Source organism: Mus caroli, unplaced genomic scaffold (genome assembly GCF_978045245.1).
Source record: "Mus caroli unplaced genomic scaffold, Mus_caroli_1 scaffold_14, whole genome shotgun sequence".
Classification (NCBI taxonomy): Eukaryota; Metazoa; Chordata; class Mammalia; order Rodentia; family Muridae; genus Mus; species Mus caroli.
This window is the reverse complement of record NW_028227269.1, coordinates 114,390,577-114,406,003: the sequence shown is the minus strand read 5'-3', so window position 1 is coordinate 114,406,003 and position 15,427 is coordinate 114,390,577. Positions and strand designations below refer to the sequence as shown.

The 15,427-nt window shown below is 44.9% G+C and overlaps 1 protein-coding gene across 1 annotated transcript in view; it reads right to left on the bottom strand.

The window, feature by feature from the left end:
• The window catches only part of Ptprn2 (protein tyrosine phosphatase receptor type N2), an 808,594-nt gene that overhangs the window by 440,143 nt on the left and 353,024 nt on the right, over positions 1 to 15,427 (bottom strand). The window contains exon 5 of the mRNA XM_021179074.3: positions 5,272 to 5,434. Coding sequence (XP_021034733.1) covers positions 5,272 to 5,434 — 163 coding nt within the window. The remainder of the gene's footprint in view (positions 1 to 5,271; positions 5,435 to 15,427) is intronic.

Here is a 15,427-nt window from a genome sequence, read left to right as displayed (position 1 = left end):
TCTGTCTCTCTCTCTGTCTCTCTCTGTCTCTGTCTCTCTCTGTCTCTGTCTCTGTCTCTGTCTCTCTCTGTCTCTCTCTCTCTCTCTCTCTCTCTCTCTCTCTCTCTCTGTCTCTCTCTCTCTCTCTCTCTCTCTCCCACTCTCTATTTCTTGATCTATGCCTCACCATCCAGAGGTGTCAATTTCCAGTAGAGCTCTGGCTTTGTGGCACCTACTGTGTGTAGCTCTTCCTGCCTTCATAAAGACACAGGGATACAGCACTGCTGCCTTCAGGAAAGGGAAGAAGTCTCCTGCATGTTGTTGTACTCCATTGTGGAGATGATGGGATCCTACTAGGAGAAACCAGCGCTCAAAATGCTCACGTTTCACAAACCTGTGAAGTTGTAGGGCCACAGGATGATAAACTGAGGGTCATGTAACCTCACAGGAAGTTAAGTGGGACTGTGTAAATGGATACTGACCTGGGCCTCTGCAGATGACTTAACCTGTAGGTTCAGAAGCCTTCCAAAAGGAAAAAGATGCACAACACAGACGTGGCTACTTCTTGCATGCTACATGTGAGAATGATTCACCCTGCTCCCTGTCATCCCATCCATTCTATGTCTAGCTCACACTTTGCCTTCCCCACTTTGGAACCTGAAGCCTCCTACCAGGATAAAAACAAAAAGCCTGGGAAGCTCCCACACAGTTGACTAGACAGCCATGCCATAGACAGTAGTAGAAAACCCACAAAGCACCCTGGCTTTACAATCTGACTGCCTAGCTTCCCTGGGCTGCCCATCTTCACTCTGGATGAGATACAATCACATCACCCCACAGACAAGCACATGAGTGTCACACATTCACAGTGTGAGGCAGCACAGCTGAGGTCGCAGAGTCTTACTGCACACAGACAAAGCATTCTTTCTCTGAGAACCTGGTATGAAAAGAGGGATAAATTATGCTTGAAAATGAAGTTCAGTAATTTTGGTTTAAGGATGAAATGAAAATCAAGATCAGGCCTGACAAGAATTCCAGGGCTGTGAATTCAGTTCTATTAGTAAGTAACTGTTTGAAAGTGACATTTTGTAGCCTGTGGCTATACCACTCTGAAAATACCACAACCACACCCATCTAAAGGTGGGCATCCTTGTCCTTGATGGATTATGCATTTACAGCTAGCCTCTTCTTCCAGCAGAGCAGCTATCCCTGACATCAGGGAGAGGAATTCAGCTGTCCACAATGAGGAGAAAACAGAGAGGCAAAGGCCTGAGTCTAAATCCTCAGAAACTCCTTGTGGCTGTCACATCACAGGCTTTGGCTCACTGGCTGCACATGGGAGCTGTGTGGGTAGATTTATTGTCCCATGAGCCCTCCTGACTTCCTATACCATGGAATGCTTGTTCAGAGAGCTCACTGTCTCTGTGGTGTTTGGTGAAGGGTAGGCAATTGGTAGACAGGAGGAAGTAAGAAATGGCACTCAGGAATTGTGGGCTCCAGATTCCTTACTGTATTAGGTACCACTGTGTGGACTGAAGATAGTACCTAGCCTAAGACAGCTCCCTGGATGTGGAAAGGCAGCACTTTGGTCCAGGGACAGCTTCCCCTGAATGTTAGTATAGTACTAAGCCAATGGACAGCTCCCTAAAACTGTGAAGACAGCACTTAGGTCTACAAACAGCTCCCCTAGAGTTTAAGGACATCAACTAGCTTGGGGACAGCTCCACAGAGCCTGGCTTCCTGCCAATCAATAGAGAAACACTAATGAGAGCAGGTTTAAAATATAAAAATCAAATGAACATTATGACATGCATGCAAAGTGCTGTCCATCCTTAGCTCTGTGCTGACAACAAAGACAGAAGATGCATCCCCAAACACTGCCTCCCATGAGGCACCTCTTCAGACATGGCTGGCTGCAAAGTGGGCCTGTGGTAGACATGCATGTTATTTCTGGCTAGGTAACATCTGTGAATCTGCCATGAGGCACCAGTTATTGCTTACAACTACACATATACACACAGAGAGACAGACACACACACACACACACAAAGACACATATACAGAGAGAGACAGATACAAATGCATAGACATGCAGACAAACAAACACAACACGTATGCACATAGATACACACACACACATGCACACACACACAAAGACACATACACATATATACACACAGAGAGACAGAAACACATGTATACACATATGCAGACAAACAGACACACACACACACACTCACACAGAGCTGGCTTGCTATGTAGCTGAAGATGATCTTAAACTTCTGATTCTCGTGTCTTCAATTCCCAAGTCCTTAGATCACAGGCAAATGCCACTATGCCCATCTTAGAATATGAGTCTTGATCTTGTGGACATACAGAGTAGAGTTGTTGGTCTTAGAATGAACAATCCTACCCAGAAGAAACAACCAAGTCATGGTTGTAACAGTTGTTACTCTCATGAACATGAAGGTATCTTACTGCACATCCCCAGCAGAGTTGACATCATAATGTTTATATTTTTAGTTATCCTTTAAATTTTCACATATTTATACATTATTTTTTGATCATATCCATGCATCATCATCATTATGTCCAATAGCAGCCTCTCATCTAATTATCCATGCTATGGGTGGTTGTGGAGGTCCCTAAACCACAAATATGTTCTAGCTGCCCTATCACTCAGGATACCCCCAGTCCACCTTCCAATCCTGCTGCATGTCCTTCACGTTGCATATTTATCTCCATTCCTGTACTTACTCCATTTCAACTACATTTTTTGTTGTTTCTTTTATTAAATATGACTGAAAAATTTGAAGTGCAGGTTCAGTCTCATATCTTTCCAATCTCAGAGCCCATTATAGTTGCTTTATATTAATTATGTTCTCAAATACTTCTGAAAGTAAATTAATTAATGGTATCAACAAGCAATGAATTTCAGCTTGGCCCTCTTCAGTGGCATGTGGAATGGGGATGTAATTGTGCTCTGTGGGTAAAACTAGAGCATGTTAATGTTATGCAAAGCACCTGAAAGGACTCTGAGCCAGTGCTACTCTGGACAATAAAGCAAGAAGGTAGGCACCCCACTAACAACATAGGGACAGTGGTAGAGTGGATTTAGTTATATGTGCTCAAAGCATGTATCAGAGTGGCTCCTGGCCATGCCCGTTTAGGAGGAGCATGGAAGTTCTACTCCCTATGGTTTTTGTTATGAGGTAATCAATCCAACAGTCTCAAAGAGAATAAATCAAAATTCTGTCTATGCAGGAGTCAGATTCTCTGGGATAGATATACAGAAAAAAAATGATTTGTAAACAATTCACTAGAAATTGGATGCATGTTGAAACACCACCAGTGGCTACAGTTTAAATTGCTACAGAGATAGCCTGTCACCCGATGGGAGGGGTGGGAGAAGCCCCTAGTTCCAGGCTTGCTGCGGAGCCCTGCGGCAGCTTGGATTGCTGCTGCACTTCTGTGCTTTGTGCAGACGATGCTCATTAGAAATGTGACTCAGCTCTCTCCTCATTTAAGCACTCAACAGAAAATAATGAGTTCTGGGCTTTCACACTTTAAAAAAAAATATGAAGAAACATCTATCTGAATACAGAAGGAAAAAAAAATGTATAAGCCAGAAGTGCCCTCCAGCGCTCGGCCTCTGAATAACTCACAGCCATTGCTCTGAAATGGCCACCCCATTGGATGATTATAATGTCCATTAGTTCACACTGGGCTGCTTTTGAAGGGAAATAACAGCTGTGGGTAAAACGACTGGGCTATAGGCATCTACTGGCACTGTTGTGGCTACCTGTGATGTGAGGTCATCCTTCTGAGTGGTGGTTTCAAGGAACCCAGGAGCCAACATAGTGTGAGTGGTACTGATGTCATGGTACTCTGGCCACACTCTGCCAGCTCCCCTTGCCAACTGCTCTTTCTGGGCTGTGGGGGACATGAGCACTTGCCACTGCTTCTCCGCTCTATGGGTCCCGCCCGAGCCCACAGAATCATCTAGAAAAATATGCCACCCCTTGTGGACATCTGCCAAGAGAAGCCCTCGTTCTAGCAGAGCAAATGGTGTTGTCATTCTACATGAGGAAGGCTTCAAGTACCTTCAGGGAGTCAGCTACTGGTGCTGGGATCACAGCATAGGCGTATGCTATGTATGTATGATAGGTATATTAGAACAGAGGAAGTGCAGGACTGAGAAAATCTCCAGATGTGGGTGCTTAGCAGCATACTACAGTCTTAGACAGAAAACACAGCCCAGTGAGGTAACATTATGGACATTCATTAGAAAGAGCTGTTGAGCCTACAAAAAGCCTACCACGCACACCAGGGAGTCCAGCTTGCCCACCATCCCCACTCTCACCCTTAGAGATGAGCTGGTTCTCAGGCTCAAAACACACTGACTTTTGGAATCCATCCAGAACCCTTTGGCTTTTTTTTTTTTCAATTAAAAGTCTGGCAAGGCCTGTTTGCAACCTGCTCTGAAAACATCTTAGTGACCATACTTTGACACCTTAGATGCCCACTGAAAAATGTGACTTGGCTCCAAAACAAGCTTACTCTAACACCCTGACTGAATGAGCCAGGATCATTCATTTCACTAACAGCTGTACTCGTTATAACCTTCATAATCTGAGAAGCTTTGGCCTCCAAACGAGAAGTCCTATCAGTTTCTTACTTTGTACCTTGGACCTAGCCGGCAAGTCTGGTCCTGAATAGCATGGTGATTGCCCTGTGCCTAAGCCTGCTTTCAACAGATGGACAGTTGTCTAGAGCCCAAGCCTGAAAGCCTTACTGTTTTGGACACCATGTCATCTTGATACTCTATCCTAGATAGACAGTCATTCTGTTGCCCTGAGATATCCCCACCAGTGACTTTCCAGAAATTAGAAATATCCAGGGATATAGGGATTGCTGACTTAAAAACAGACCAGCCAGGTACCAGACCTAACTCCAGCCATGTTCAGATGCCCTTGTCTTCTTGCCATCTGGGCTATGTCTCCACTCCTATCCTGAGCACATTTCCTACAGACTGGGAGCAGAGCTCTTCCTTGGTCTCTTAGTACTAGATTTCCTGCAGTGGTGCCTGGAGCTAGCACAGCCCCAGGGTTCAGAACCTCCTTGCATGCAGCCTCACTCTTCTCATACTACCCAGAGCCTGTAGTCAGGAGGACAGCTGCTGGGAGCCTGAGAACTGAGACTGCTCACTCTGCAAAGATGTCTGTACCCTACAAACAACATACAAACAGGTAAAAGACAACCCAGGCCACGAGGAGTAGGCTGAAGCATCACCTTGGCTGGACGAGTCTCATGGTCTATCCTAGGGTGTGCATTTGCTGTTGGGGTCTGGGACAGAAGCTCCAGGTAGGGCAGATAGCGCCGAAGGGTCTTGGCCAGGGCCACCTCCCTCTCCAGACTGAACCATTTTTCATTGTCAGCATTCTGTTGTAAGGACCTGAAAAGCAAAGAGAACAATGACTCAACCATCCTGAGCCTGAGATGGGGACAGGTGCAAGCATGGTATATGCACAGCCTCGGCAGCCTGCAAGGATGCAGCTATGCAGTGAGCTGCTGGTCAATACCTATGCATCTCCTTGACCAGTGTTGTTTCTTTTCTTTCTTTTTTTTTTTTTTAGTGTAATATTTTACAACAGCAGAAAACAAACCCAAGTACTAAACACTAACAACACACTACAACCCAGAGAAGAGGACGTGCATGCAGAGGCTACAGGTATAAGCTAAGTCTTTACAGTTGACTGCTGAACTGGCTATGACCCCCGTTGTGCTGGTTGGTGACAGGACTAGCAACTATTGTTACCTGGAGATGTCATCCTCCTGCCCCAGGACCTACTTGCAGCAAAACACACAGGATGCTTTTTTATCTTCACAAAAGATAAGAATTCACTCTCAGTGATCAGTCATCACAGCGAGCAGAGGTAGCCTTGCTGGCTTTTTCCAAACTGCTTGTACTTAAGCATCAACTAACTTACACTATCCCTTAAGTTCTGGATGAGAAAGGCACCTTCAAAGGCAGAGATGTAGATTTCCATCAGTCTCAGCGTCAGCCGCAGCTCTGCTGGTCACACCACAAGAGTGAGTGAGGAGCCTGGACTCACAGTTCCCACAGTATGTGGAATGCAGTGGAGCTGTTGGGAGGGGCTGACGAGTGGCCCGACAGGACTCATGTATAACATACTGCCCACGGTGTCCTCTGACATTGCTGACATGAGACAGATGGAAATGGATCACAAAAAAAACACAAACAAACAAACAAACAAACAAAACCACACCCACTACTGACACCTGCAGCATAAGCTCTCTGACTGAGGCAGGTGGCTCAGATATATCATGGTAACACTCAAGAAGCTGAGGCAGAGGAATGAAAAGTTTGATGCCAGGTCAAATAACCTAATAAGGTCCTGTTCAAATTAAATAATTGAGAATCCCATACATGCATGTGTATTTCTACCAAATTCACACCCAATTCTGTATCCTATATCACCACTACTTTCCTTTCCCAACTTCAGTTGATTTTCTTCCTTCTTTCTTTTTTTTTTTTTTTTTGATTTTTTTTTTAAAAAAGGGTTTCTCTGTGTAGTCCTGGCTGTCCTAGAACCCAGTCTGTAAACCAGGCTGGCCTCAAACTCAAACAGATCCACCTGTCCCTGTCTTCTGAGAGCTGGAATTAAAGGCATCATTGCTCAGGTTGCTTTTCTTTAAAAGTCACTGCATTGGCTAGTTTTATGTTAACTGGACACAGGCTAGAGTCATCTTAGAGGAGGGAACCCCACTTGAGAAAATGCCTCCATAAGATCCGATTGTAGACAAGCCTGTAGGGCATTTTTTTAGTTAATGATTGGTATGGCGGTAGGGAAGTCCATCCCATTGTGGACGGTGCCATCCCTGGGCTGATGGTCCTGGCTTCTATAAGAAAGTAGGTTGAGCAACCCATAAGAAGCCAATAAGCAAAACCTCTCCATGGCCTCTGCATCAGCTCCTGCCTCCAGGTTTCTGCCTTCCTTGGGTTCCTGCTTCCAATGATGAATTGTTCCCCAAGTTTCTTTCAGTCATGGTGTCTCATCACATCAATACTAACCCAACTAAGACTTTCACAGTCTATTTAGTGGTGCCTGGATGTGTATGAGTAAAGAATCAGCTAGTCCTACGGGAACATGGGTAACCTCTCAGGCACCACAACCCTGAAAAGAATTAACCCTCCAGCTCCCAGCAGCCATCAACTGCAAGTGTCCTTAAAAGGAGATTTAAGAAGATAGAGGTGTAGCTCAGTGACTGTGCAGGTACCTAACTTCAGGATCGTGGTTCAATCCCCAGTACTACACATACACAAAAAAAGCATCTGCAGTGCTGAGAAAGACAACCAGAGAGAAGGCTGACATGACACAGACATGGCAGAAGGCAAAGAGAGTCTGCTGTGGAAAAGGAAAAGTGTACTTAAAACCCTACAAAACTCTGTGAGCTTTGAACAAAAAGCAAGAGTATGGCCTTGGTAGTGTGGAAGAGTCAGGCACAACACCCCCAGCAGGGTCCAGGCTCATCCCATCTTTGTTTTAGCACAGGGCTGCCACGAATGACTTCCTACCTATGGAGTGATTGTTTTCACATTTAATACTAACTTTGTGACATGCTGTGGCAGTGCCCAGGCTCTGCATAGCAGCCACTTAGCTGTCAGATGGTCTGTGTTAACATCTGTGCCATAGATGTCCAGGAAGAGATGTTCGATGTTATAAACACCTTGGGCATAGCTCACCTTGTAGGTAGATTAGGGGGTAGGGGTAAAAAGATCAAGGCCAAGGAATCTCAGGCTTGAGTGACCTATGGGCCTGACAACTGCAGAGAACAGAGTAAACCTACAGATAGCTTGTAGGAACAGTTGAATGTGACTGCAATAGAAGTCAGCAAGAGCCATGGCAGCTGTAAGAGAGGTGTCAGAGAAGTGGCCAGGCATCACAGACCCTGAACAGGGTCTGGACAAGCTAGGACAATGGGACAGAGACTCTAGAACTTGAAGATTCCATGACAGAGGTGGGAGGAGAGTGATGTCAAGAAGACATTGACCAATTGACCAATTGCTGACCCCATGCTCCTCCCAGGTCCCTCCAAGAAAGAATCCCACCTGCCTTGTAGCCTGTATGTGGGCAGCAGGCCAGCTGCATTGAACATTCTGTCTTCCACACTAGTGCTAACTGCCTGTTCTACCAATGAGGATGCCTTCTGGTGGAGGAATGAAATGCAGGCAGGCTCATTGATGAGCCAGGACTAAAGCCATATACATAAACCACACTGCTAATAAGAGTCAAAGACTTCTCTAGCAGACTGAGTCTAATGACGGGGAATGCTGACAGAATGCTTTGAATTTTGATTACTTTCGGGCTTTCGATTCATTAAGCCTCTTGTTTATGTCTAGAAAAGAGACAGGAATTAGTCAAATAGGTCAGATCCTCTGAGCTACTGTGGCCCTGGCTGCCCATATCGTATTGCCTCCAGAAACTTTCCCAAATCCCCAGTGTCAGCTACCATTAGCTCACTTTCCCTCAGACCTCTGGTAGTCCTGCCTCCATATCTTCCAGCTCCTAGCAGGCTCCTGGCTCTGCCCTCCAGCATGGTCCCATCAGAGAGAATCTTCCCATCTCCTCTCCCTCTGCCCTGGGGGAGACTTCACAGCTGGAGGGTGTGACTTTTCTGGAGCAGAAGCAGAAGCTACCCTGCCCCACCTCAAGCCTGGCCTCTTCTGGCTCACTCAGATCTCTGCTGGGCAAGGAGGTGACATCACCAGGGCTGTGGCACAAAAGAGCTAAATTCACATGTGCAGTCACAGGACTCTACAGCTGTTCTACTTGCGTTCTTCACTTGGTTCCTCAATGCTAGTCTTCACTGGATATTTGTGTAATTATAAACGTTTCTTTTGTTGGTTCATTAGCCATAATTCTAAGAGGTCACTTTACAGTGCATAGTATTCACCTGTAACTGAGCCTGTTACAGGTGCCTGTAAGTGAAGGTGACAGTTCAAGTGATCTGTGGGAAACAAGTATAGTAAGGCTGTGAGCTTTCTCCCTGCTGTTCTGTGTGTGACCATCTTGTGTTGCCAAAAATTGCCTTTACAGCCACAGACAAGCCCCACAGTGCATCATTTGTTGTTTCATCGATGAACTCTGCATGAGATTGAAATAGTGAGGTATGACCGCAGGGCCCTGGTGCAACCTCAGGTCCCTGGTGCTCAGTGGTTTTGGGGTGTGCATCCCAGTGCATTAGCCTGGCTTCTTTTCCTCCTCTCACAGTTAGTATAGGAAAGCTGCTTCAGCTCCTAGATCTCTGCGGAAATATTAAGTTCACCATTGCATTTGAAAGGTGTTTTGAGGCATGTGAAGTTCTGGGTTGATCTTCCTTTTTTTCCCTCAGTGCTTTCTTGCCTTTGACCAAGAGCAACCAGCAACCACGCAACCTTCCTCTCTCTTTCTTCTTGCTCTCTTGCTGAGGTTTGGAGCCATTTGATCACAGGGTGCCTTGGTTTTTCATATTCGTTTCTCTTGGGGGAGTCATACAGCTTCCTAGATGTCATACAGCTTCCTAGGTGTGTTTGTTCAAATGAGAAATGTCTCCCATGAGCTTAGAACATGGGCTTGGACACTTGGTGTGCACATACTGTGTAACAGTTTCCTCGAGAGATTGAAACGTTCCATTCCTCTGGGAAGCTCCTTAAGGCAGAAGTTAATCAATTCCAAATACTTCTGGGAAGTCCCTGAAACTGACCAGATCCTCTGGGCTTCTCCCTCCCAAGAATAGTTAATAAAAGTTGCTGAGAGCTGCCCTCAGACAAGCCAAGCTGCCAAGAAGACTCTTGACAACAAACTGGATCAGCTACTTGGAAGAAGACCACCAGCTGAGCTACCTGGAAAATGTTGAGACCAACTGAGCCACATAGAAGGAACACTCTCCAACCCGTTGAGCTGCCTGCAGGCTATGCAATGTGCTTCAGAGTCCCAGCTTTGTGAACTATCACCCATGCCAGGGTGAGCTTTGATGGTGCAGCTGTCTGGTGAGTCATTTCTACTTCTCTAAGTAACCTCTTGCTCATATTCCTCTAAGTAACCAAGTTGGGCTTTTATGGTATCCATACGGGGGATCACTATCTGGAGTGGGTAGTGGTGTGTGTGTGTGTGTACAAGTGCATGTGTATAGATAGTGGTTATGGCAGCGGTGTTGGTGTTGCTGGCAGTGGTGACGGCACTGTGTGTGTGTGTGTGTCTGTCTGTCTGTTGCATTTTCCCAAGGAAAGTGTGTGTGTGTGTATGTGTGTGTGTGTCTATCTGTCTGTTGCATTTTCCCAAGGAAAGTGTGTGTGTGTGTGTGTGTGTGTGTCTGTGTCTGTGTCTGTGTCTCTCTGTTGCATTTTCCCAAGGAAAGTGTTGTTATACATCACGAATTAGTGGCATTTGGGGGTAGATTATGCTGCTGTAGCTGGTACGGCCTTGCTGGAGGAAGTACCTCACTGGGGACAGGCTTTAAGAGTTTATAGCACTGCTCTACTTGGGGTTCATGCTCTGGTTTATGTTTATGGACTTTCCCCCTGGAACAATAAGCCATAATAAACTCTCACTTCCTTACAGATGCCTTTGGTCATGGTTTTTTATTACAACAACAGAGAAGTAACTAATACAGTACATCTCTGGGCTTATCATTTTCACCATGTGGAAACAATTTTGGTTGTCTGCAAATGACTTTCTTTTTGCCTATACTTCTATCTTCCCTCGTCCCTGGGGCTCTGCCTTCATACATATTTGCTCCCTGAATGTCTCTGGACTCAATGGCGATGCTTACTTTGCTCTATCCTTTCTGTTTTCTTATTGCTATATCTCTAGATTTGCTACAATTTTCTACATGCATCTCCCTTGCTACTCGCCTAGCATGCATTCTTCATATCTCCCACCTCTTGCATCTGTATCATTCCATCTGAACTCAGGGGTCTCACTTTCCTGCCTCTTCTTCTGGTTAATAACCCTTGATTGGATTCTACACTGTATTTTTTTCCTTTGGGTGATATATACTCATTTATTTCCATAGCCTTTTTCTTTTTCATTGCTGCTTTTGTTGTTGCTGTGGTTGTTAAGAGTCAGTCTAGCTATGTAGTTTAGTTTGGGGCTTGAACTCACGATCTTTCTGCGGTGGTCTTTTCAGTGCTGGTATTATCATGCCTAGCTGCCATTAGCCTCTTGCCCCTCTATTCTGACATCCCGCTGACTTCTTAGGAACAGTTCTACCCTTCAAGTCTTACCTGTAAGGTGAGTACAATGGTGGTTATCTACAAGTTATTCCTCTAGAAGCCTGAAATCTCTGCTGCTTGATCTCAAATGAAGGTCCCATTTTGGAGACAACACCTTGCACACTGGAAAGGTTGGTGTGTAACATGGTGAGATGTCGCCAACCTCCCAAGACATGGTGAGCTCTTTCACTGCTCATGGTGACTACACATCTCCTGGGAAGACATCTCCAAGCTCTTGCTGGTTTTGCCAAAGTGTAACACTGAGTGCCTCACTGTGGTCATGCTGGCAGGTACCCCAGTCCCCACTGTGTTCAGCCAACTTACTCCCATGAGTGATGATTGGGGTCATCAGAAAGTTACTGCTTATTCTCTGACTCACTGTCTGTCACCCTTTGTATCTCAAGGGCCTGTTGTTCGTTGGTTTGTTTGTTTCATGCAGAATAAGAAGGTGTCCTTTTTGCTCTGTCTTGACCAGTTATTTAGAGTCTCGAACCGGGCACAACCAATGACCATCTTATCACAGCAGGGTAGGTGAACGGAAAAGTCTCCACATAGTGGATACTATTTATGCTTGATAAAGAATGAATGTACCATTGACATCAGATGCAGTCTAGTGAAAGCACGTATCTCAGAAACCCATTACAATGTCCATGATTATAGGAAACTCATCTACAAATAAATCCAGTATAGACACTGGAGAGAGGGATGTGCACAAGCCATAAATAGAACTCTGGGAGGCTGAAACATTCTGTTTATTGACCTGTGCTCCTGGCACTCACATGCTAATGTCAAAAGTTGTCAGGTTATATATTTGAGAACTCCTACTTCACAGAATATAAAATTTACTGGAATGGAACATCACAAGTCCCCCAAAGAGTGTTGACACCCAGCTATGTCCCCTACAAAATGGCCTTCTGAAAGGATATGGCTGCCTAATCTTCCATCCTAGTCTGGCTGTCAGCATCCCTGTCTCAAAAGACAGCCATCTCCAAAGACTCAGCCAGCCCTGTCTGGGGTGGGATTAGGCTTCTGAGACCACTGTTACAATGCCTGTGAGACCATGGCCCACTTCAGTCAAGCCATCATATCCACTCTCTATACTGCAAGCTAGGTGCAGCTATAGCTGTCATGTGTCTTTCTAACTGTTCAGGGTCTTGCTGGACTTGGGCACAGAGCCTCTGCTGACTTGGGTGTCATTGAAAGAGCATTCCAAGCAAGGCATCATCCATCCCTGTAGAATCCATTGGGCCTGAGTCCTGGCACCAACCACATCATTTAATTTACATGGACCAGGCCCCAGACAAATGAAACTGTTTTTCTCACAGAGATCAGCCCATGGATCTTAACAACCTATTCACACGTGGGGGCTCAAGACAGTGACCAGAGATCAGGTCTATTCAGGTTTTCAGTCACTTTTGGTTGCTACCTGCTGTCACAGGGCTTTCTTAGAACTAGGGGAAATGTCTTTTTCACCACAAGCTAGCTTGTACCACCTTCTATCCTAACAGGAAGAACTGTACTACATAGAACAAAAAGCTACTCTCAAGAGATCTGGCTGTGGCCACATGCTGATCCTACCATACTCTGTGTATGAGAGGAACATACATGTACAAACAGAAGATACATGTACATACATGTGCATGCAATAGACTGATTCCTTTGCGAGTGAACCCCAGAACATCTTTCTGTGTAACACCTTCTGGGTTTTAATGTCAGGTTTCATAGAATAATTTTCTTCCTTGAAGGTACTCTCTTGACTGGTGTTTATACTTTGAGGTTTGGGAACTTCTGGATTTAAGTGATATTTGTATAGGCAAAGTGAGATATTTGAGGATGAGGCACAAATTTAAACATGAAATTCAGTTGAATTTTACATAAGACATAGAGGCTAACATTCACTTTATAGAGTCTATTTGGTAAACTCTCCCTCCTGCAGGTGATAGCCTTGAAGATCACGTAATGAATCCTTTATCCTGGATGGTCTTTTAAGATCATTTAGTGACCTCTGTGCCTAGTAGAATTTCTTGTATACATCATTTCAATGCTAAGAACAGTTTCAGATATTGGATTTCTAGGTTAAAGGTACCTCAATATGTGTTTGTGTGCGTGTGTGTACATGTGTGTGTGCCTGTGTGTGTCCATGTGTGTCCTTCCTAAGACTTCAACACTACATTTTGAACAAAATCAGATGCAGAAAATTACTTGTGCCATCCTCTAGAGAGGCATTTCTGGGAGAATGTCATGAGTCAGAGAAAGATGTAATATCACCTGGAACATTGCCAATGTCACGCCTGCAGTGGACCATGGAAGCAGTACTTCATCCCAATGTGACCACTCCTTGCCATGCTTGGGCTTCTCCTGTGACCTAGACATACTTTAGAAAATTAGACTTTAAGTGGATACAACTCATTATAAATTCCTCACATGAAAGTTAACTGGGAATCAGGTACTAGCTGATGTTTCATGTTGACAAGACAGATTTTCAAGGATGTGTTATTGAGGTATTTAAAGGAGGAGGATTGGAAGTCCAAGGTCAGCCTAGGCTGCAAAGCAAGAAGGGTAGAAAGAAAAGAAGAATAGAAAGGAGCAGGTAGAAGGAATGTATTCTGAAAAGAAGGTAGAAAGGAAGACAGGAAGGCAGGCAAGCTGCTACTGTTATGGGTGATACCAGCATATATTTAAAATTCCAGCAAGAAAATGCAAGTAAAAACTACAGTGAAATATCACCTCACACATTAGAATGGCTATTATCAAAATATAGAAACTGATACTGGTGAGGATATAGCAAAGGCACTCCCACAATGCACACTGCTGCTGAGAATGTAATTGTTATGGGGAACAATGCGGAAGGTCCCAGGAAGTCTGAAAGTAGGACAGCCTTGGAATCTGCTCATCTGCTTCCAGATATTTCTCCAAAGGAACTAGAATCAAGTGTCAAGGAAATGCTGGGGCTGATGCTGATTGCAGCACTATTCACAAGTGCCATAGTAGGAGATGAGTCTAGGCATCTATTGTGATCAAATAAATATGGACACCATGGACTGTCAGGCAGCTGTGAAGAGTGAAACCCTATCCTTTGCAGCAGAGTAGATGGAACCAACCAGGAAACATGCTAAATGAAATAAGCCAGACATTTTTTTAATCAGGTATTTTCTTCATTTACATTTCCAATGCTATCCCAAAAGTCCCCCATACCCTTCCCCCCAACTCCCCTACCCACCCACTCCCACTTCTTGGCCCTGGCACTCCCCTGTACTGAGGCATATAAAGTTTGCAAGACCCATGGGCCTCTCTTCCCAATGATGGCTGACCAGGCCATCATCTGATACATATGCAGCTAGAAACACGAGCTCTGGGGGCGGGGGTACTGGTTAGTTCATATTGTTGAGCTATAGGGTTGCAGATGCCTTTAGCTCCTTGGGTACTTTCTCTAGCTCCTCCATTGGGGGCCCTGTGATCCATCCAATAGCTGACTGTGAGCATCCACTTCTGTGTTTGCTAGGCCCCGGCATAGCCTCACAAGAGACAGCTATATCTGGGTCCTTTCAGCAAAATCTTGCTAGTGTATGCAATGGTGTCAGCGTTTGGAGGCTGATTATGGGATGGATCCCCAGATATGGCAGACTCTAGATGGTCCATCCTTTCATCACAGCTCCAAACTTTGTCTCTGTAACTCCTTCCATGGGTGTTTTGTTCCCAATTCTAAGAAGGAGCAAAGTGTCCACATTTTGGTCTTCGTTCTTCTTGAGTTTCATGTGTTTTGCAGATTGTATCTTGTATCTTGGGTATTCTAAGTTTCTGGGCTAATATCCACTTATTAGTGAGTACATATCATTTGAGTTCTTTTGTGATTGGGTTAACTCACTCAGGATGATGTCCTCCAGGTCCATCCATTTGCCTAGGAATTTCATAAATCCATTGTTTTTAATAGCTGAATAGTACTCCATTGTGTAAACGTACCACATTTTCTGTATCCATTCCTCTGTTGAGGGACACCTGGGTTCTTTCCAGCTTCTGGTTATTATAAATAAGGGTGCTATGAACATAGTGGAGCATGTGTCCTTCTTACCAGTTGGAACATCTTCTGAATATATGCCCAGGAGAGGTATTGCTGGATCCTCCGGTAGTACTATGTCCAATTTTCTAAAGAACCACCAGACTGATTTCCAG